The following is a 20,873-nucleotide window of genomic DNA, read 5'->3' on the forward strand; positions in this document are numbered from 1 at the left end:
AGAACAGCCTGTAGGAGAATAGCAAAAGCCAAAAACAAATCAAACCATTCGAAATTCATTGATATCTTCTTTATCATCACCATTCTGTGTCTCTGAAGTCCTTGGTTGAGATTCAGCTAGTGTCGGTAGAAATGAAGCTCTTGCAATTTCTCCCGGCTGGCATTCTCTGCCTCAGCCAAGTTTACGCTCGAAGCCCTCTTCACCAGCTGAACCGCCGCTCTTGTAGCGGAAACACTGCTTCTACTCGCTCAGAGTGGTGCGACTACTCCATTGACACGGACTACAGCACTGAAGCTGTAGATACCGGCGTTACTCGTGAGTACTGGCTAGAGCTGACAGATGTTACTGTTGCTCCTGATGGCTACTCTCGTTCGGCCATGGCTGTCAATGGTAGCATTCCCGGACCTACGCTTTTTGCTGACTGGGGTGACACTGTTGTCATTCACGTTACCAATTCTCTCAGTACGTCTCTGAATGGTACAAGCATGCACTGGCATGGTATTCGTCAGAACTACACAAACCAGTATGACGGCGTCTCTTCCATCACCCAGTGTCCTCTTGCAGTTGGGGAGTCGGTGACTTATACCTGGAAGGCTACCCAGTATGGCTCGACTTGGTACCACTCCCATTGGGCTCTGCAGGCGTGGCAAGGCATCTTCGGCGGTATCATCATCAACGGACCCGCCACGGCAGACTACGATGAGGATCTTGGCATGGTGTTTCTCAATGATTGGGACCATCAGACCGTTGATGAGCTGTATAGTTCAGCTGAGACCAGTGGACCTCCAACTTTGGACAACGGACTCATCAACGGCACAAACGTCTTTGGGGACGATGATAGCTCGTCTCAGACTGGCACTCGGTTCAATGTCTCTTTTGAGTCTGGCACGTCCTACCGTATGAGACTTGTCAATGCAGCAGTTGACACTCACTGGAAGTTCTCGATTGACAATCATACCTTGACTGTGATCGCAGCAGACCTTGTCCCCATCGAGCCATTTCAAACCACGGTTCTGGACTTGGGCATGGGTAAGTCTGTTCTTAATTCATCCTCTTGGAATTCACTAACCTCCATAGGCCAACGCTACGATATTGTAGTCACCGCAGATCAAGCTGATGTCGCCGATAATTTCTGGATGCGCGCCATCCCACAAGCCGCCTGCTCCGATAACGACTCCACCGACAACATTAAAGGCATTGTCTACTATGGAGACAGCCCCAGTACGCCGTCCACTACTGCCTACGACTACACGGACGGTTGCGATGACGAGACGGATAACATTGTACCATACATATCCAAGACAGTTGAAGATGCCAACTGGAATGATCTTGAGACTGCGACAGTCGGCAGGAACACAGCTGGTCTGTTCAAATGGATGCTCAACAGCACGAGTATGCTGGTAGACTGGGCGAACCCTACACTGGCTCAAGTCCTCAATGATACAACGGACTTTGAGACTGATGATGCAGTGATTGAACTCAGTGAGGCAAGCCAATGGGTTTACTTCGTGATTGAGACGACTCTAGCTGTCCCTCATCCCATTCATCTTCACGGACATGACTTCTTCATCTTGGCTCAAGGAACGGGTACTTACTCGTCTTCCATCACCCTGAACACAGATAACCCTCCTCGACGAGACACGGCTATGCTACCAGCTAACGGATATCTGGTCATGGCTTGGGAGACTGACAATCCGGGCGTTTGGTTATGCCACTGTCATATTGGTAAGTCAAGGAGGCACTGGATTTGGAGCATTACTGACATCGTGAAACTGTAGGTTGGCATACATCTGAGGGATTTGCGTTGCAGTTCCTCGAGCGTGCAAGTGAGATTGCCAACATCTCTACATCGAGCTATGTTTCGGATGTTTGCGACGGTTGGAGTACTTTCCAGAGTGAGTCATCGATTGAGCAGGAGGATTCTGGCGTTTAATACTATAATCATCTTCATTGTATGGAACCGTTCCTTGTTGACTGAAACTGGGAGGCATATTACTTGTTGTTCTGTGGTTATATGTACTTTTATTACTGGTGGACGTCGCCAACCATGGCCACTATAGCAAACGATCTATTCCAGCCTCATCAACCTTCAGCACCGTCCAATCCTCCATTCGCTTAGCCCCAAGCTTCCCGTAGAATCTCAGCGCCCTCGCGTTATCCTTTAGGCAGAGCCATTCCATCTTTACGCAACCCGCTTCCTTAGCCGCTGATGTCATAGCTTCGACCAGCTTCAGCGCGTAGCCGTGAGGTCGGTATTCTGGGACGACATAAATCTCCTCCATGCAAACTCCAGGAGCGGCTCCCCATGTTGTATAGTTGAAGAAATAGATCAATAGTCCAGCGGGCTTCCCATCTGGCGAGAAGGCCACAATGGGATGTCCGATACGGTACTCGGGAGAGTCCTTGATGTCTGACAAGTGGAGTGTCTTCGCGAGGCGCTCTTCCGTTGCAGTGACGACGGTTCCATGGGCTTGCTCCTCTGCGCCAGCACGGGTTAAGCTTAAGATAGTAGGGATATCTACAATGAGATTTAGTAAAAGGATTAAAGGTTGTCTTTTCACGAGATACCTGCAGAGGACGCTGGGCGGATTTCGGGTGAGGGGGCCATATTGAACAACGAATCTTCAATGTTGGCAGAGATACTCAGTGTCATTGGTATTACGAGAAGATCTGGAATCGTAAAACCGTTGAAACTTTTTAGGACTCCGTCTTCTTTATACTAATCTTCTCATGACAGTAGCTCCACGCCCTATCCATGACAGGTGGAGTTTACGGTGCTTTGCCTGCGGGGCTAAATGACTCAGCTTGACAAGCGGATGACTTTTCAGATCCTCTTTATGACTGAAGGATCCGAGCATCACACAGATTGTCCACTTAATACAGTATTCTGTGGCTAGCGTTCTCAACGATGTCCACGGCGACAGAATTACTAATTGATAGAAACAAGCCCGACATCGGTATTATGTACAAGACGCACTGACAAGGCATTATAAGACAATGACAACCCTGAAAAATGCTGCCCTTTGGATCGAAGAGAATTGAACCGCGACTAACCATGAATCCGAATTAGAAGGCCAGTAACATTAAACCATGGAAACAAATTGAATCTGTATTTTCATGCAAAGAGCAAGTTCAGTGTGACTTTCTTTATTCTGGCTGCCGCCAGCCTGTCACCAAAAACATTAAACTAGATTCCGGAGGCTGAACGACTTTATCAAGGTTGATATATTAACAGGCTTGACATGGTTTGGGTAAACCTTATCAGTATGAGCAACATAGATAAAGGCAACCCATCAAACATAACACCTTATTCCATGTATACTCTCAAGCACCATAATCACTAGCCTGGTTCTTGTGACGAGACATCGCGAGTTCCTAGCTACAGGAACTAACTTAGGCGACAGACCTGATAAAGTTACCTTGGCAGGTCGCATTTCTATCCCTCTTAATTGTCTATTTTGGCTTTTGTGTGAGTCGTTAGAATACTTTGTAGTCAAAAGCTTAAAACTTCCTTAGCCAGTGATGTCATTCTGTTTGTCTCAAGCAGTTTGCCGTCTGGGTCTCGACCATTCGTCTGCTCAGTTACAACCTTCGGTTTACCGGGTACTTGACTTTTGTAAACCCGTGTTATGCCCAATGCAACCAATCAATATCAAGACTTTGTATGAAAAACCTTTGATATCATTTTACGACATTCCAGGACCATAAAAGCTGTTAGATCCTTTTTCCTTAGCCGATATCCAAGCTATTTCTTTGGTCTTCACTATAGAAATCACTCATTTTTCTTTCGCTCCTCGCGTTGCTCAAACGGAGCGGGAGGCCAGCGCCCTTGCACAAACGTATGTTAACATCTAATCGATGTAAAGGTCACTACTTGCTAACCTAGCTCAGTTGGTAAAAATGAACTCGGCGACTCCCCTGTTGTCCACCAATCGATGGTCAACGTCTTACACCAAGTTTCCTCCTCTGGTTCTCAGAAATGACAGGAGGCGCAGAGGCACGAAGACAAGCTTGCGAACCAAGATACAAATTCCCCTGCTGTGCTACGCGCGTTTGATGGTGACGATGGCATACTTCTCTATCTTCCCATACGTAGCCCAGATGGTACAGTACAATGGCAGTCCACGCGAGACTGATATCGGCTTACACGCAGGTTTCTTTGAATCACTCTTCTTGGGGGGACAAGCCTTGACATCGATATTCTGGGGCACCTTGGCAGATAGGTTTGGTGCCAAGACCATGCTTATATGCATCCTTCTTGGCACGACTATCGGTTCGTTGCTCTTCGGATTTACTTCGTCGCTCTGGCAGATGGCGCTTTGTCGATGCTTCATGGGAATTGTATCAGGCGGCGACGTCGTCATCAGCGCCATAATCGGAAAACGATGTCAGACGGGAACAGAGGCTACTCGCGGATTCAGCTTGTCTTCCTTTGCTGGAAATATTGGAATGGCCTTTGGACTTCTGATTGATCACGCTCTTATCAACCATGTGAGCCAATACTCGACCATCCTCAAAACTGTCAGTTTGTTTGAGCAACATCCGTTTTGTCTTCCTGGAATCGCGATGTGTGTCATGAGTGCAACTTGCGCCATTGTAGTTACACTCTTCGTGGAGGATGTCGAAGAAAAGGCCAACGGAGTCGCGAACGACCCTTCCTCTACGAGCTCTCTGCTACCAGCCTGGACATTCCTCCGTGAGCTGGTCAGGTCCCGTGGTGTCAGTAACACACTTTCGTCGTTTGTTCATATCAGCTTGTTTGGATCTGCCTTCACGGCTGTGGCAGCTCTCGCGCTCTACACAGATATTAGACAAGGCGGCCTGGAATTCCCGGGTCACGAAATCACGCTGTACATGGTCTTTCAGGGCGCTGCCGCGGCGTGCTGGCTGTTCTTGATATACCCAGCGTTGTACCGACTTTTTGGTACACAGAACATTATCTCATCAGGCCCAGTTCCTTTTCCTTTCTTCCTTTTGAGTTTCATCATCATGAACGCATTTCTTTGCCCTAGTAGCGAAGCTGGTTTCTTCATCTTTCGGGTCGTCTTGGGCGTGATGACATTCATGGGGCCTGGCATCTATATGATAGTTACGGCAGTCCACGTTGGCTTGCAAGAAGTATCGCCCAGTCCTCGAAAGCTTTGCTTGCTCAATGGAGTCGCAGAAGCGGCTTCGTGTCTTGTACGAGTGATAGTCTTAGCGATAGGCATTGTGATTCATACCTTTTGTAATTATCAGAGTATGCCGGGAGGGTACCTCAACTGGGTTATCTCATTACTGATTGGGTTGTCTTTGGCTGTATTGATATGTCCTCCTCGGATGCGACTCATCCGAGGTTAAAGGAAGCGCGAATCACAGGAGTTCGCAGCTACGTAACATCTATCTTTAATTAATCAACATTTTCCTTTTTCCAGCTAGTTTTAGATTACAGAAACAGCGTTCATCATCCGCATGGCATGGGTGGCGGCATCTGACTTCCGTGATCTTTGGTCGTAACAGAACTGCTAGTGAATTGGGACGACTGACCATAATATACGTCTTCAACAAGGCCTTCTTGGTCAATATACGTTCATTTTGTAATTTAAATAAGCTTTAGTTCTCAAGGAGGTAACTTCCGTAACTTCCAAACAACATGCCAGGTGTCAATATTCTGTAACTCTCATGCCAGCGTTGCATTATCGTTGATCCTTCTGAACCTGACTACGCATCTCAATCCTCTCGGCACCGCGTCATGAGTGCTACACTGCCTCATGGACGCAGCATCGGTCTCCAATGTTGCTAGGCTCTCATGCTCAAGATACAAACTCCCTATAAGCATCTTGAGCTCCATAGTAGCCAAAGCCTTTCCCAAACAGATTCTGCCACCATATCCAAAAGGAATCAACTGTGCATCAAGAGTCTTGCGCTTCTCCTCACTTCCATCAAGCCATCTTTCTGGAAGAAAGCTACATGGCTCGGGGTAGACGTCTTCATCATAGTGCAATGCCAGAACTGAAGACGTGACAATGGTATTCTCTGTGACAGAGACTCCTACCAGTGTGCGGCCTCCTAAAGGCACTACCCTCTCATTCGTCCCACTTGAAGATGGATGCACTCGGTACACCTCACGGAGACACGCTTCAAGCGACGGAGCCCGAGTATCGACGGCTGTGATGGACAGAGATCCATCATCTTGCTTCGGCAAGGCAGATAGGTCTTGACGTATCTTTTGCTGCCATTTCAAAACCTCAGTGAGTTTCCAAATGAGATATGTCGCCGTCACTACAATAGTAGCTTCGACAGCGTCGATATTGTCGAGGACCTCTGCCGCCATGTAAGGCACATCGATAGACCCATCGTTTGCATCGTCCTCTTTGAGTTCACAAAGATGACGTACCAAAGAGTGGGGTTCATTTAACTGGGGATCTTTGAGAGTAGCAAGGAACTTCTTCTCACACCAAGTTGGGAATTCATCATCAGCTGCTAGATATTCGAACCGAGAGCTAACCCTCTGCAATAGATAAGGAGCATAGTTGTACAGCCAAGGGCACCTGTAACGAAAGGGGCCGGTCAACTGTTGATACTTTAACCCCTCAAGGATCCCACGTTCGGTGCATGTCTGGTCCACCGAATGAGTTGCGTGATTGGGTCCGAAAACCAAGAAGGTTATGTTGTCCAATGCGTACCATGACGTAAGGCTGAAAGAATCAACATCTTGGCCGTCCCGTACCTGGTCCAGCACAGCTAGAGAGCGAGACTTGACATGCTCCTCAATCTCGGGAAGCTTGTATATAGCTTTTGCTTGATAGAACGACGATATATACTTGCGATTCATTCGATGTTCCCCATAGGGCATAGTAGCAAATATAGAACGCTTGCCGTACCCCATGAAGTGGTCAAAGTATTCGCTCTTGGCCCAACGATCCTTTGTTCCATAGATCTGTTTGGTGGCTTCCAGATCAGCCACTGAGACCTCGTCCGGTGCAATTTTGACCACAGGCCCGTACTTCTTGTGCAAGGCGAGAATAATGTCGTTTCGACGGCATATGATTTCATATATACTCAGTGGAATGTTGGAAATCTTGCAATACCATGGACCTGGGACATGACGAAGGCTGCCGCTATAGAGAGGATACACGAGCTATATATATATATCAGAACGGTGAAGGCAACGGCGAGGGTGATGCACAGCGCCTGAACGGTGACGCGATAGAATGGGGTATGTTGGAGTGAGAAGGGCATTGTATATCCCGTTTCCTGATGGCGGTGGATGAAAAAGAAGGACAATGGTCTCAAGCTGCAATAATCACTTGCTCAAGGACTATTTAACTCGGTTTAGCATTCACTCATAACCTTTTACTGTCTATTTATCCCATATCTCTGATATTCATAGACCATTTTCTCGGAGTATTAAAATGATGCATGATGTCGCACTGCACCACGGTATGACCCTGATTGTTGCACGAACAATTTTGCATAACATGAACAAACATCCAACGTATTACTCGGCATCTCTTCCCCTCAATTGTGATACATTGCACAGGCATCTTAGTATTCTTGTTAGTCACTTGTAAGACCTACAACGATAATCCAGGCTAGTTCTCGTAGTGTTCGGGTTCCGTCCTCATGTCCGTACAGCGAATTCAACTGGGGAGCCGTTTCAGGGAGATCAAAGTCTCTTATCCCAACATGCTCCGTAGAGTCTCATTACTCAAAGAACAGAATGACCGTAGCAATTTTGCTACATCAAAAGAAGGTCATCGTTATCTAGGCATGAATGCGCACAGCTGGAGGTGGATGGCATGCGTTTAGGGACGAACGCCTGATGTAATCTTTACAATACCTTTATGCTTTAGGCCAAGCACCTAAACTAAGATCTGTGCAACGTAAACGGTCGTGTTGTCTCATCATCGAGGGAAGATTGCTCTTCAATTGGTGCAAATGTCACCAAGGTCGAACTGAGGCTAGTGACACCAATGAGGTACAGATTTGTGATGTTATTACCTATCCCTTGTCCCCCACGCTTTCGTCTCGCTCTCCTATGCGCTATCAAGAGTCTAGGCAGACTAGCATGCAAGTAGACCTCCGTCTATTACGGCCATTTCATTCTTTCTTGAGTTATACCAATTGATCATGTTAGGTGAGTGCCATCCTACGGCGTTTGATGCAATGTCGCCTTCGTGAAGTACGCTGAGAACTTTTCGTTTGCAGTTGGCACATTCTAGCGAAATGGGACCGAGTATATCTTATGACTCACATTTCCAATCAGCTATACTTTAGCTAAAACCCATTATCTTACTGCTACCTCCCATTGACAGTCCACGAAGAATTCCATGTCTTTGCCATTCTTTATGCACCATTGGCGCTGTGAGCTCCGTTGCTGCCATTGCGTATCTCAAGAATATGTTCATCAGAATCGTCACTCGGCCTGCGAACTCCCCTCAATGTCACCTTCGTCTCTTCCCACTGCTCGAATCGTCTATAAGCGATTGGAGCCTCCTCCAAGCTATACTCGTTTGAGAAAATGAAACCAGGCCTTGCCCGTCCACTTTTGACAAGCTCTACTAGAGCCTTGATGTTCCCTTTGATGTCCACAAGCCCACCTTGGATACGAATTCCCTTGATCCAGGCCTCAGCTACCGGAAACTTGATCTCGGCCTTCAAGTCAGGCTTATGAACTATTCCTTTGCCGCCAAATTCGCTAACCAATGCGGTGATGTGCACTCCAATGATGCCAACACCGCCACCAGAGGTAGTGATCTTGACGGCTTCACGAAGGATATAGTCCTGCTGGGGCTTGAGATCATCATTGAGGCAGACTTCACCCACGGCGTCAATAGCTCGAGTAACTCCCTGAGGGCGTAAAGCAAGGATCTGATCAGATGCCTTGCCTCCACGGGTAAAGTTGATGGGCTGCGCACCAATGGAAGCGGCTTTGGCGAGACGCGAGGCAACATGGTCAATCACATAGACATGAGAGGCCCCGCGAATTATGGCACTGTATGCAGTCATAAGTCCAATAGCTCCAGCACCGAAGACAGCGACAGTATCGCCAGCTTCAAAGCCAGAGAAGTTGAGAGCGGTCCAGCCAGTGGGGAAGGCATCTGTGAGAGGCAGCCATTCCTTATCGTCAAGCTTATCGGGGAGCTTTGCCATTGATGAATCAGCCCATGGAATACGAGCATACTCAGCTATCCACAAATGTCAGATGCATGAATACAAAGGTAAACAAAGGAAGAGATCTCACTTTGTAGCCCAGTATCGCCATGGAACATTCCACCAAGGCCAAGGCCAATAATAGGCTGATCCGTCACGAGCATTGAAGGCTTGGGTAGTAGGTTTCCATCCTCGGCGAAGGCCAGAATGAGAACTCGATCGCCGGGTTTGAAGAAGTCCACGGCTGGGCCGACTTCTTCGACAATGCCAACGGCCTCATGACCGACGCCAAATTTTTCTTCGGTGCCGAAAAGACCATGGTATATATGAAGATCAGAACCACAGATAGCGGAAGTGGTGATACGCACGACTGCATCTTCTGGTTCGATGAGCTTAGGGCGTGGGATGATGTTGACAGACATGTCACGGACGTTGCCCTCCCACTGGACAGCACGCATGAAGCCCGTCTTCGAAGAACTATCCATATTGAAAAATAGTGATTTAAAACGCCACGGAAATGAACTATGCAAGGAATCTTTGCTTAAAGCTTGCTCTCCTGCTATTCAGTGGGTAGACGTAGCAATTTATACCAACAAATTCTAGCCAACATCAATTCGGGTCGTTTGCTGAAAACAGAAAATGACGTGATATGGAAGAATTTTATAAGTCACAAGATGTTAAGCTTAGATGAGATATGTAAGAAATGTTACCCTTGGGAATGCTTTAGGATAATGCATAGTAAGCAGAATGAACTTGTGATGGGAACCGTCAGCGCCCAGCCTCACCATGTAAGATTGGTCTGGGCAATACGAGGCTACGTTCCTGAGCGTGACCAATGGCAAGGAACAATATGAGACTAGCATTTCTTTATTGCCTGTTTATAGATATTACAGGTCTATGATGACCGGTTTGGAGATATGATTGGGTTGAGGAAAGATGCGGTCCTTACTCTGACGCATGATACGCTGCCAACTAACATTCCCATGTCATAAGCAAGGCTTTAGAATATTTTGTTATTAAGACCCTAAATATTGCTTTAAAAAGACCTATCGTCGCCAAATCTTGATAGGCAGCTTTCCCATGATCAGGTTGAAAGCCTCAAACCTCTCAACCTTAAAATCCTTAGTCGGCATAGCAAAGTCATAACGATGCACCAAAGTAGCCAATACAATCTGCTGCTCCAAATACGAGATGTTTCGTCCGATACACCCTCTCGCGCCCGCTGAAAATGGGATGAAGAATGGTTCCATTCTCTTACGTTCTTCCAGATTAAGCCACCGTTCTGGCTTGAAGACATATGGCTCAGGATAAATATCCTCGTTGTGATGAGCACTCCAGATAGTCATTGACACCGACGTATCGCCTGGGATCCATGTGTCCATGATTTTTGCGCCTTCAGGTGGTGTACGTCGTGGAAGACCTGAGCTGACGGGAGGAATGAGGCGAAGGCCTTCATCAAGACAGGCTTTGAGATATGGGAGGTCTTTGACTTTGTCGAATGGCGCGATGATATCGTCTTCATCCATAACAGCAGCAACTTCCTCCCTCAACTTCTGCATCTGCTTGGGATGGCTGATCAAAAGTTGAAGAATATGCGTCAGGGCAATAGCTGTAGTCTCGGCTCCGCCATCAATGATAGCAGAGGTTTCAGCAACAATCTCTCCCCACTCAAGTTCATTAGGAACGCCGTTCTTATTAACCATAAGACATGAGAAGAAGTCATCGAGTTTCTCCCCAGCTTCATATCTCCTCAATCTTTCTTTAGCTTGGTGGTAGCAAATGTCGCCCCATGGTGCACTGGTGGCCCAGTAGCTCTTCCACTTGTTGGGGACAACTTTCGAGATACGGGCTAGCCATGGGTAGAGTTCATACTCCCAGACGAATACTGACTTGACCATGGCTGCGGCGTTCTGGGCTTGGCGGTATCGTGCGGGATAGAGTGTTCCGTCGGGCTTTTCAGCAATGACTTCATCGGTACCGGTCTCGAGAAGAGTCATCTTTGATGAGAGAGCGATGTAGTTGATTGCTTCGATGGTCCAAAGATTGATCCAGTGATTGAAGTCAATTGTGAGATCTTCAGGGTCGGGATTAGTGTTTGGCTTGAGAGGTCCCGTGCATCGTTGATCAAAAGCATCGAGCAGACGTTGAGTGGTATACTGCACTTTGAACTCCCATTTCTCAAGGTTCCTTGTCGCAAAGGCAGCAGATAAAAGCCTTCGCTTTCTACTATGATCGCCCTTGTCAACAACATCGAACAAGTTGCGATGCGTTCCGGCCAGGACTGTCTCCTTATGATCTTTCGTGCACTTTGTCTGATGACCGTAAATGTCTCGGACGGCCTGTGGATGGCTGAATGACAATGCGTTGGGTCCGATTCTGAGAATGTGCTGGCCACGGCGATCATGCTCAGCAGCGAGTGTCTCGGATCGAGTGCCCGTGTGACTGAGATAGCAGTGACGCAGATCCGTCAATGGTGAAAGCCATGAGAAGTTTGCGTACTTTCTGAGTCCCTTAGGATCGAGGAAGTACAGGATGACGGGGTAGATGAAAAGACGAATCAATAGGGCTGCAAGGCCGGCCCCAAGGAGAATAAAGCCAATCATGATTGCGATAGCATTCACGATGAAGATGAGTTGATCGATCTCGAATTCATGAGGAGTCGGATCTTATATCTCGAGCTTTCAACACAGAGGGTCAAATAGTACGGCGACAACACCGATGCATAACTAAGATGTGCACCAATGAACTGTCACTTCGTTCTCCATGTTCAGCAGAATTTGATATCTATTGTTAGATAAAATGCCCGCGGGATTCACATTTCGGCGAAACACTTCCTAATTGAGGCGGCAGCTTGAGGAGTAAATTTCCGTTCTTGGTAATGGTGAAAACAGTGGGATCGCGGGGTTGCGGGGAAGATGTGCCCTGGCATGACATCAATCGTGGGCCAGGAACAGTAATTGATTCCGCGGACAACAAAGCATGATCTCAGTGGTCAAAGAAGCGAGTACCAACTCTCAATTATGCGTGCTTATCATCCTATGCAGTATGGAAAGTTCTACTCATCCCTCGTCTGTACCTCAAATAACTGCGGCAGCAAACCCGACAGCATGTCATCTAAGCTCTGCCACTTGATTCCCAATGCCTTCTCAGTTTCACTTGCATCAACACCAAAATGTGTAGAAGCCTCCCTTGACCCCGGTGTACCTTTGGGGACCTTATTCTTATTCTTCCCGGCAACCTCTCTTGCAACATCAGCGATCTCCTGATTACAGTACACTCCCGCCGCAAGAAGATATCTTTCACCACTAGCTTCAGGAACCTGAATAGCTCTGAGATGTGCGAGGGCAACGTCCTTCACGCTAACCCAGACTGGGCCCTTAGTAGCGGGTATCTCACCGTCTTCTCCAGCTGAAACGATGCCATAAACGATTTGGTTGGAAGTGTTGAGATGTTCTGATGACTTGGGCACAGCGCCCTGTAGAAACGGTCCAAACACCATAGCCGGGTTCAAGCTTACAAGATCAAAATGTGCAGATTGGTTCTCTTCCATCCATTTCCACGCCACCTTTTCAGCAACAGTCTTGCTGGCGCGGTATGCAACTGCTGCAGCTGGTGCATTCACGCCATCCTCGTACGTCAGTGGAGACCAATCTTTCGCCGTGTAAATCTTTCCCGGTTGCAGTCCTTTTGAGGCATCGTAAATGCCTGCGAAGGAGTTTGTATGCACAATGCGTTTGACGTCGCCCAGCTGATTCGCTGCGTTGAGGATGGCAGTTGATCCCTTGACAGCAGGGATCATAAGGTCTTTCTCCAGATCTGTTGTGTCATAGTGAAAGGGAGCAGCGAGATGTAGGATGGCATCGGGTCGAATGGAGCCAAAGGCTGAGATGTATGAGTCCACAGAAGTAATGTCTTCGACGACTCTGACCGACAGATTGGGATCTCGGCCATGTAAATCGAGGACTTGCTCAACTTTAGTCTGAGACCTGACGGTGCCCAAGACCTTGTATCCTTCACACAGTAGGAGAGCAATACAGTGTTGGGCTATGAAGCCATTGGCTCCAGTGACGGCGATAAGAGATGGGGGCAGAATGGGCTTGGGGTATGCTGAAGGCATTTTGGCAGTCTCAACTCCAGTGAATGGTTGGAGGTAAGGCTGAAATTCAGATTCAAGTTACGATTGGAAACGTTTAAAGACTATCAAGGCCGTCATAATGGAACATACAGAGGTCTATTCTACTGACAGCTTTCCTGGGATGTCTATTAGCTGTGCTTCTTTTGGTCTAGCGCCTTCATGGCCGTCGCAATGATACCTGACTTGCGACGGCTGCAGCGCCGGAGCGCGTCTACCAAATCAACGACGGTCCCGCCGATAGCGCGCCGCTCTCGTGACAGTCGGGTAGCGGCGCCGATTTTGTCCGAGAGCCGATTGATACTTCTCGCGTTGGAATGACGTCACAGGCTGATTTTCTAGCATCTATGATACTACAGCTTCAACCCGTGGAAGGGAAACAGGCGAACATAGCATTCTTCAAGGTGCGCTAAGCTCTTCAAGTACTTCCGGTTTTCATCTTCTAACCCAACGCTGGCGTGGTCAGTTGACGGTTTGCGAAGGATCTCATCCAGTCTTATCTTATGGTTATCGCCAACCTGATAGCGCCCGATAACAGCTATCGGCCAGAGGTCAATTGTACTACGTGATGGTTGAACGTAGCATACCCTGTACACAGTCCAAAATCACAGAATTAAACATGCAAAAAACAGAAACAAAGACAGTTTTATCTCATCTTTTGAGTATTAGAAGATCATACAGAATAAGAGTTGCTAGTTTAGGAGATTAAACTCCAGGAGCTGGGTTCTGGCACTCGTTGTGCAGAACTGTGTTGATTTAACAAGATTGGGTCCACAGCTCATCTCACGTATGTTACCTTGAAGTCAATGTTTTATAATTCATGCCTTTATTGACGATGACTAAACTCCGACAATCGCCCTCTTCTTTAAGACGGCCGAGTTTTCATTTAATCCGGCCCAATTATGTGCATCCAAGCAGGCCTGTCGACTCAACAACACAGCAACCTTGGTCCTCTCCCTCAATTCCGCCTCATACTCATCAATAGCTTCTTTCAATCCTTTTCCCTTATGATAAGCTCCTTCCAAAGCCTTTGTTAACCGATAAGCATCGAGAATACCATGATTTGCCGCTTCGCCACGATACATAGTCATTGCATGTGCAGCATCGCCCGCGAGAGTGATCCTGCCATTGCGATTATCCCAAGGTGGACATGGCCAGTCCTGTAAGACAATCTCAATGACTTCAGACCCTTCCGGAATCCTTTGCACTGTATCGCGCAGCACGGGATTGAATTCTGTCGCTCGTTGCTTCATATATGCCAATCGCTCCGCGTCAGTGGCTTTAACTTCGTCGTCTGGTGTCTTCATGGGCCACGATATCATCACTTGAACGCGATAGTGCTCATTAGCTGTTCCCGCAGAGCCGTTGACGAGTGGCGTTTCTAGCATACTGAACCAGAAGAACGTCCCTGTTTCAGGATGACAGCCTTGAAATAGAAGAGGATCGATGTCTTTGAGCGGCTTCACCTGCTCCGGCGTGAGATCCAGAGCAGCACCAGTAAATCGTACCGGTAATCGAATATTCCGATATGACTCTGGGGCTAAGAACTTTCTTGTTCTTGAGTTGCTGCCCTCAACACCGACGATGAGAGAACCTTCAGCTCGGGATCCGTCTTCGAACGTAGCGACAACGCCATCGTTGCGCTCTTCAATTGAAGCAAGTCGCTTATTCCAATTGACCTGGTCAGACACGCTCTTAAGCAAGACCTTGCGTAGCTTCTCTCTATTAACACGTCGCCGATCGCCAGGCGGGATGAGGAACTTTGGCTCGAGGGTTTCGAGGTTGATGAACACGAATTTTCCGAGCCCTTGGCGGTCGGCTTCTGGGTCGACTTGCACCGATTCGACGTCCTTGAACGCTTCTTCTGATAAGAGTTCTCTCAGGAATGGGAGCACCCAATGGAGTGTTATGGCCCAGCCTTGGCCGCGGGAGCTGATGTGGCTGTCACGTTCGTAAATCTGGAATGGAATTCCAAGCTTCACGATCGATGTCAGTGAATCAATTGGTGAAATGGTGGGAGAGATGGATTACCTTCTTGAGGCCATGGGCGAGGACAAGACCAACGACTCCAGCGCCGATTATGAGAACTGGCTTACGGTCTTTGGACATGGTGATCTTGGCGTGAGTTTCAGACAAGAAATGGTCAATGGTTTGGGTTTGGATAGTTCCGATCCTCTGAACGAGGGGAAACGTTGCGGTTTATTCTTTCACAATATTAATGCGCGCTCTCGAGTCGCTTTGCTGTTGAACTGACTCCGACGGCATCACACGTCATGAAGCTCTTATCGGGGCTTATCTGGGTTACAGTGAAGGGTCCCAGCAGCGCGGTTCAGTTCGTCCCAGTGTAAGGTGGTGAGGGGGTCCGTCGGAACTCGCCCTTATGTAACCGTCGGAAAACCATCAACAATTGCGCGCGACACTAACTTGAATTGACATTGCAAGATAGCGGGGACCGCGGAAATTAATGATCTTTGCGGCAAGGTAATTGACGTTGAGATATGCGCCGGAATTGGGAGCGATTGAGTTGAGAATAGATTCATTCAAGAGTCAATTGATCTCGCATTCGATTCATCTCACCATCAACCCTATTCACTCCAAGTATCAGTGATTACCCTCCACAGCAATCACAATGACACAAGACACCAAACATGAGGCTCTCCAGCCCGTTCATCCCTCAATGAAGGGTAAACTCGACCCTGTCTTCGAGAAGCTCTACAACGACAACGTCGCCAACACTCCCCTCAAACCAATTGATCTCGGCATCCTCCGATCGAAATACTCAGTTCTCTACTCGTACGGCACTGGCCCTGCACCAGATGTCGCGCGCCAATATGATACCCAAATCGTCACGCATGAGGGCATCACTTTAGATGTTCGAGTGTATGAGCCAGATACTGCTGGTCCATGGCCAGTGCACATTGACTACCATGGTGGCGGTTGGGGTCTGGGCGATCTTGATACGGAGAGTCATATTTGCAAGCATATCTGCAATGTCGCTGGCGTCGCTGTCATTGACGTTGCATATCGCCTTGTACCCGAGAATGCCTTCCCCTGTGGTGTTACCGATAGTTTCGCTGCTCTCAAGTACATCTACGAAAAGGGCGCTGAGCGATTCAGCATTGACCCAGAGAGAATCTCCGTTGGTGGAGTCTCAGCCGGTGGATTCATCAGTCTTGCTTTGGCGCACATGGCGCGCGATGCCGGCATTCCTCTCAAGCTTGTCGCTGTTGGAACACCAGTAATTGACGATTTGAGTCAGTATTCATCAGCATTAGATTCACCATTCAAGTCAATGCAAGAAAATGAACATGCTCCTACACTCAATTGGGGCCGACTAGCTTGGTTTGACAAGCTCAAATGGAGCTCCCTTGGTTCAACCCCCGAAGAGATCGCCAAGAAGCGTGCGCAAATACCCGCGATTTATGGCAACCTCTTCAAGGCTGATAACTTTAACAACCTCGCAAACACCGTCATTTACACAGCGGGTGCCGATCCATTGAGAGATGAGGGTGAAGCTTACGGTATGAAGTTGATTGAGCATGGGAATGAGGTGACGATGAAGAGGTTTCCTGGCGTACCGCATCCGTTTATGCATATGGATAAGGATCTTTGGCAGGCGAAGGAGTTTATTCTGCAGACTGCTGGTGCTATTCGGACCGCTTTACATGGGCTGTAGCTTTAGATAGTCTTATGGAATCGTTTCTAAATGGTTGAAAGACATTATAAATATTGACTTCGTGATTCTGTAAAGCAATAAAAGAAGGAAGGGTACCGTATTGACGACCCTGTGATGCTCATAAAGCTGACAGCTCAAACCAAGGGTCGGTCGCTGAAGACTTCACTGTTAGCGCCCTATCTCCCCATACCCGACAGCGCTATGTACCCCGCTTGATACCACTGTAGCGCCTGATATGACGGATACCATATCACCAGACTAGCTGTTAACAGCCTAGCACTCACGCGCTATCAAGATAACGAGGGAGCCGGTTCGTAATTCCGGGTGACCCATACCTCCTCCCTCTCATTACCCCAGCTTTTCCCCCTCCTCATTGACCTCAAACCATGGCGACGCGCGAGCGAACGAGTAATACCTGCTTACGATGCGCTGAGATCAAACAGCGCTGTAAAGGTGGTGTGCCGTGCGATCGGTGTAGTAGACTGAGCCTACCTTGTCGTCCGAAGGGCTATTCGGGTTCGTTTTCTGGAGACTTTGGGTTTGATGGTGGCGATGGAATTTCGCTTGGGCAGCCAAAGGCGAAGATACGCAGGGTACAGACTGGCTGCCTGACTTGCAAGCGGCGTAAGAAGAAGTGCGACGAGCGGTAAGCTTCCATGTTCGCATAATTGAAGCTGGTCTCACCAAAACAACAGGAAACCGAGTTGTGGCGACTGCAGGAGGCTTTGCTTGGACTGTTCGTGGCCGACAGAGAGAGCAAGTAGACCAAGGCTCAACAGCTGGACCAACGAGTCATGGCTCAGCGCAGAACAAGTCCTCGACTTATCATCAGAGACATCGCCAAGCCCGAATCCTTCACCAGGCTCAGTACAGTCAAATGTCGACTTGAGTATCGCTGACTTGCTATGCCAAATGTCAACGGCTGTCCCTGTGGATGGCGCTGACGTTGACATGGTAGCGCCATTGCCAGAATTATCCTGGGACTTGACAACTGACTCGGGCTGGTTGGACATTCTCCCGGAAACACCTCCCGTGGCTGAAGACTCACCTGAAAGTCTGCCGAATACGACGCTCACTCTGTATACGCCAAGTCTGATACCGGACATGACGTCTCCTCACGACAAGGCCCTACTGAATCACTATTCCACTATCGTCGCTTCGGTACTGTCAAGACATCCGAATACATCCTCCAACCCTTACCTCAGTTATCTTGTACCGATGGCCGTATCGAATCAGCTCATCCTGCATTGCGTCCTCGCTTTGAGTGCAACCCATTGGCAGAAGCTTCAGCCGGATATGCGAGACAGGGCATTATACCACAAAGGTCAAGCAACGCAGTCATTGGCCGGCCTTCTCCCTCACGTCGATGGGGGCTCAGTGGATGTCGCGCTAGTATCCTGTCTGCTTCTGTGCATGTCTGAGCTGTTCGATGGTACCTCAGCAGGATGGAAACTTCACCTTCAGGGAGCAAAGCGACTGCTTTCAACTGCCAAGTCTCAAACCAGCGGTAACCTGGCAGGTCACTTCAAGTTCTTCGTTAAGCTGGCACGCTTCTTGGATAGTGCAGCGACCACAAGCACCTGCAAACCTCCTCTGATCGACGACAAAACTGTGACTACTACACCTGAGCCAACCGAAGATTCTAGCAACGATGATGCAGCAGTTTATGGAATACCGAAGGAACTGTTCCATATGGTCGACCGTGTGAACAACTTGGCTAGCAAAAGAGGCACAAGAGTTGATGAGGCTTCAGAGGCGCTATTCCGCGAAGAGGCTGAAATGGTTCAAGGCCGACTGGACAACTGGGCTTACGATTATGGTGGACTTGCAGGTGCCGTCGCATCTCTGTCACCAACAAATGACGACGTCCTCCATGCAACGACTGCATATGAATGGGCACTCCGACTTCGGCTTCACCAAATCACAGAAGGATACTCTCTGACCGAGAAGGTATTCGAGTGTGTCCAGCACATCCTCGACTCCGCGCAAAAGATCCGTTATGGTAGTCCTCTCGAGAGTTGTTTACTGTTTCCTTTGGTGATGGCAGGGGGTGCATGTAATTGTCTTGAGCAGAGGATGGTGGTGCAAGATAGGTTGATGATTATGGAGCGGACCTGTGGATTTGGATATGTGCATCAGAGTCGTGAATTGGTTGAAACTGTTTGGAAGAGAAGAGAGACAGAGACCATGGTTAATTGGGCTAGGATTCGGTATGAGGAGATGGGAGGTTTAGCACTCTACTGATAATACATGCATAAGATTGCGAACCAACAGTAAAGGTGCTTGTGAAATAATTAAACGAAATGCTATGGAATGATTGGACTATTTTAAAACAGGCTATACGCAAGCTTCAACTCTCCTCTACGACGAGACCTCTGCATCGTTGACCAACCCAGAGATATGAGCATGCATATCATAAGCACAGACCTCATCAATCGTCAACATCCCCGGTTTCGTGTTCTTGCTCGACCAACCAATCCTTTCATTCAGGTTCTCTCTCGCGCGCTTGCTTGCTTCTTGCAATCTCGTGGCGCGTGGCTTTCGCTCCGCTTCATACAATTTGAGGCGTTGTTCAACACTCAAGTCTGAGTACTTCTCTGAAAATAGGATACCCAATGCGCCTGCGTCTTCAATGGCCATGCAAGCGCCCTGACTTTGGTCAGGCATCATAGGATGCGCGGCGTCCCCGAGCAGTGTGCATCGGCCTTTGGTCCAGTAGGGATAAGGATCGTGGTTGTATAGACGCCACATCTTGATGTCCTCGGCGTTGAGGAAGAGCTTGATGAGCTTCGGGTCCAGCCCAGGGAATGTAGAAGCAAGGACATCGCCAGTGGTGGAGATGTTCCATCCATCTTCCTTGGTATCATTCTTCTCAGCTGGGTAAAAGCAGTAGCATGAAACAACGTTGTTGTCGCTGCATGCTGATAGAACGATCTTGGTCTTCGAGTCGCCGCCCCAGAACTCGATGGCCTCGTTGTTGATGTACTCCTCCAAGCCGAGTTCACGTAGCTTATCAGCGTAGATGATGCAGCGATAACAGCAAGAGGTGCTGGGTACGAAGTTTGGAATGACACCAAGCTGTTCACGCATGACGCTTCGAATACCGTCGGCGCAGATGATGGCATCATGTGTAGCCTCAGAGCCATGCTCAAAGGTGATATGACCAGTTTCAGTGTCAAGCTTGGAAGCCTTGTGCCACGTCATTAGCTCAGCAGGTCGACCTTTGCCACTCTGTGACAAAGCAGTGTCCTTGAGGTGATTATGCAAGTCGATTCGATGAAAGTTGTTGTAGTCCGTGCCAAAACGTTCGCGATAGTCTCCCAAAGGATATGTGCCTTGGACTTCTCCAGTAGAATAGTCATGGCGGATGAGGTTGCGCAAGATGACTGGCTTGGCAGCAGGAATGTCAACGTCCCATTCTTCTAGGAAGCGAGAGCCGTTGGAGGCGACTGATAGGGATGCACCGACTTCACCACCAAAGTCGTAGCGTTCGTAGAGTGTGACTTGGTGGCCAGCTCGTCGGAGGGCAATAGCGGCGGAGAGACCACCAAGGCCGGAGCCGATGATGCCTATTGAGAGAGATGTTTCTGTTCGTCCGGGCATGCTGTGTTATGAAGAACTTGTGTGAATAGGTTGAGCCTGTAGTTGAGCCGCTTGGCTGAGTGATACAGAGGGATGCCACAAGATGCAATGAAGTACTTTGTAAGATGTGATTGAGCGTGTTGATCAGAAGACTGTCATTGAAGTTCTAATTATATGTATCGCAGTCTTATGTCCGGCGCTCGAGTGGTGTCATTATTCTCGTCTCACATCATACCAACCCCAGACTTTCCGCCCTTCGATGGCTGAGGCTAAAGACCACTATCTCAAACCGCGCGGACCGCTATCATCACAACGAACCCAAAAATGATCCATGAGACCTCGAAGCGA

At 48.5% G+C, this 20,873-nt stretch overlaps 11 protein-coding genes across 11 annotated transcripts; 4 read left to right on the plus strand and 7 right to left on the minus strand.

Annotated features, from left to right (window-relative positions):
* Positions 1–131: 131 nt before the first annotated feature.
* BKA55DRAFT_687546 (Cupredoxin) lies at positions 132–1,933 on the plus strand (the record flags this gene model as incomplete). Its single annotated transcript, XM_046199081.1, has 3 exons — positions 132–1,029; positions 1,078–1,725; positions 1,779–1,933. 3 exons carry the CDS (start codon positions 132–134, stop codon positions 1,931–1,933), a joined length of 1,701 nt encoding a protein of 566 aa, XP_046051958.1.
* A 116-nt stretch (positions 1,934–2,049) lies between these two features.
* On the minus strand, positions 2,050–2,760 carry BKA55DRAFT_562259 (acyl-CoA N-acyltransferase). Its single transcript, XM_046192255.1, has 2 exons — positions 2,569–2,760; positions 2,050–2,518 (listed from the first exon to the last, which is right to left on the minus strand). Exons 1-2 carry the CDS (start codon positions 2,651–2,653, stop codon positions 2,055–2,057), a joined length of 549 nt encoding a protein of 182 aa, XP_046051959.1. The 5' UTR covers positions 2,654–2,760; the 3' UTR covers positions 2,050–2,054.
* A 1,008-nt stretch (positions 2,761–3,768) lies between these two features.
* On the plus strand, positions 3,769–5,340 carry BKA55DRAFT_673593 (major facilitator superfamily domain-containing protein; the record flags this gene model as incomplete). Its single annotated transcript, XM_046198036.1, has 2 exons — positions 3,769–3,839; positions 3,892–5,340. The coding sequence occupies exon 2, from the start codon at positions 3,901–3,903 to the stop codon at positions 5,338–5,340; it is 1,440 nt and encodes a 479-aa protein (XP_046051960.1). The 5' UTR covers positions 3,769–3,839; positions 3,892–3,900.
* A 319-nt stretch (positions 5,341–5,659) lies between these two features.
* BKA55DRAFT_592022 (cytochrome P450) lies at positions 5,660–7,221 on the minus strand (the record flags this gene model as incomplete). Its single annotated transcript, XM_046195332.1, has 2 exons — positions 5,660–7,100; positions 7,169–7,221. 2 exons carry the CDS (start codon positions 7,219–7,221, stop codon positions 5,660–5,662), a joined length of 1,494 nt encoding a protein of 497 aa, XP_046051961.1.
* A 1,107-nt stretch (positions 7,222–8,328) lies between these two features.
* On the minus strand, positions 8,329–9,620 carry BKA55DRAFT_506698 (uncharacterized protein; the record flags this gene model as incomplete). Its single annotated transcript, XM_046187285.1, has 2 exons — positions 8,329–9,170; positions 9,227–9,620. The coding sequence occupies 2 exons, from the start codon at positions 9,618–9,620 to the stop codon at positions 8,329–8,331; spliced, it is 1,236 nt and encodes a 411-aa protein (XP_046051962.1).
* A 549-nt stretch (positions 9,621–10,169) lies between these two features.
* BKA55DRAFT_562262 (cytochrome P450) lies at positions 10,170–11,419 on the minus strand. Its single transcript, XM_046192256.1, has one exon. The coding sequence runs from the start codon at positions 11,130–11,132 to the stop codon at positions 10,182–10,184; it is 951 nt and encodes a 316-aa protein (XP_046051963.1). The 5' UTR covers positions 11,133–11,419; the 3' UTR covers positions 10,170–10,181.
* Positions 11,420–12,190: 771 nt separating this feature from the next.
* Positions 12,191–13,252, minus strand: BKA55DRAFT_687552 (uncharacterized protein; the record flags this gene model as incomplete). Its single annotated transcript, XM_046199082.1, has 1 exon — positions 12,191–13,252. The coding sequence occupies one exon, from the start codon at positions 13,250–13,252 to the stop codon at positions 12,191–12,193; it is 1,062 nt and encodes a 353-aa protein (XP_046051964.1).
* Positions 13,253–13,626: 374 nt separating this feature from the next.
* BKA55DRAFT_610246 (uncharacterized protein) lies at positions 13,627–15,595 on the minus strand. The gene is made up of 2 exons (XM_046196645.1): positions 15,299–15,595; positions 13,627–15,243 (listed from the first exon to the last, which is right to left on the minus strand). The coding sequence occupies exons 1-2, from the start codon at positions 15,374–15,376 to the stop codon at positions 14,107–14,109; spliced, it is 1,215 nt and encodes a 404-aa protein (XP_046051965.1). The 5' UTR covers positions 15,377–15,595; the 3' UTR covers positions 13,627–14,106.
* A 5-nt stretch (positions 15,596–15,600) lies between these two features.
* On the plus strand, positions 15,601–17,054 carry BKA55DRAFT_562266 (Alpha/Beta hydrolase protein). Its single transcript, XM_046192257.1, has one exon. It carries the CDS (start codon positions 15,897–15,899, stop codon positions 16,941–16,943), a length of 1,047 nt encoding a protein of 348 aa, XP_046051966.1. The 5' UTR covers positions 15,601–15,896; the 3' UTR covers positions 16,944–17,054.
* A 232-nt stretch (positions 17,055–17,286) lies between these two features.
* BKA55DRAFT_562268 (fungal-specific transcription factor domain-containing protein) lies at positions 17,287–19,266 on the plus strand. The gene is made up of 2 exons (XM_046192258.1): positions 17,287–17,589; positions 17,639–19,266. The coding sequence occupies exons 1-2, from the start codon at positions 17,330–17,332 to the stop codon at positions 19,185–19,187; spliced, it is 1,809 nt and encodes a 602-aa protein (XP_046051967.1). The 5' UTR covers positions 17,287–17,329; the 3' UTR covers positions 19,188–19,266.
* Positions 19,267–19,278: 12 nt separating this feature from the next.
* BKA55DRAFT_562269 (uncharacterized protein) lies at positions 19,279–20,849 on the minus strand. The gene has a single exon (XM_046192259.1). It carries the CDS (start codon positions 20,544–20,546, stop codon positions 19,305–19,307), a length of 1,242 nt encoding a protein of 413 aa, XP_046051968.1. The 5' UTR covers positions 20,547–20,849; the 3' UTR covers positions 19,279–19,304.
* Positions 20,850–20,873: the final 24 nt, after the last annotated feature.

This window comes from Fusarium redolens (assembly GCF_020744475.1).
Source record: "Fusarium redolens strain MPI-CAGE-AT-0023 chromosome Unknown BKA55scaffold_5, whole genome shotgun sequence".
Taxonomy (NCBI): Eukaryota; Fungi; Ascomycota; class Sordariomycetes; order Hypocreales; family Nectriaceae; genus Fusarium; species Fusarium redolens.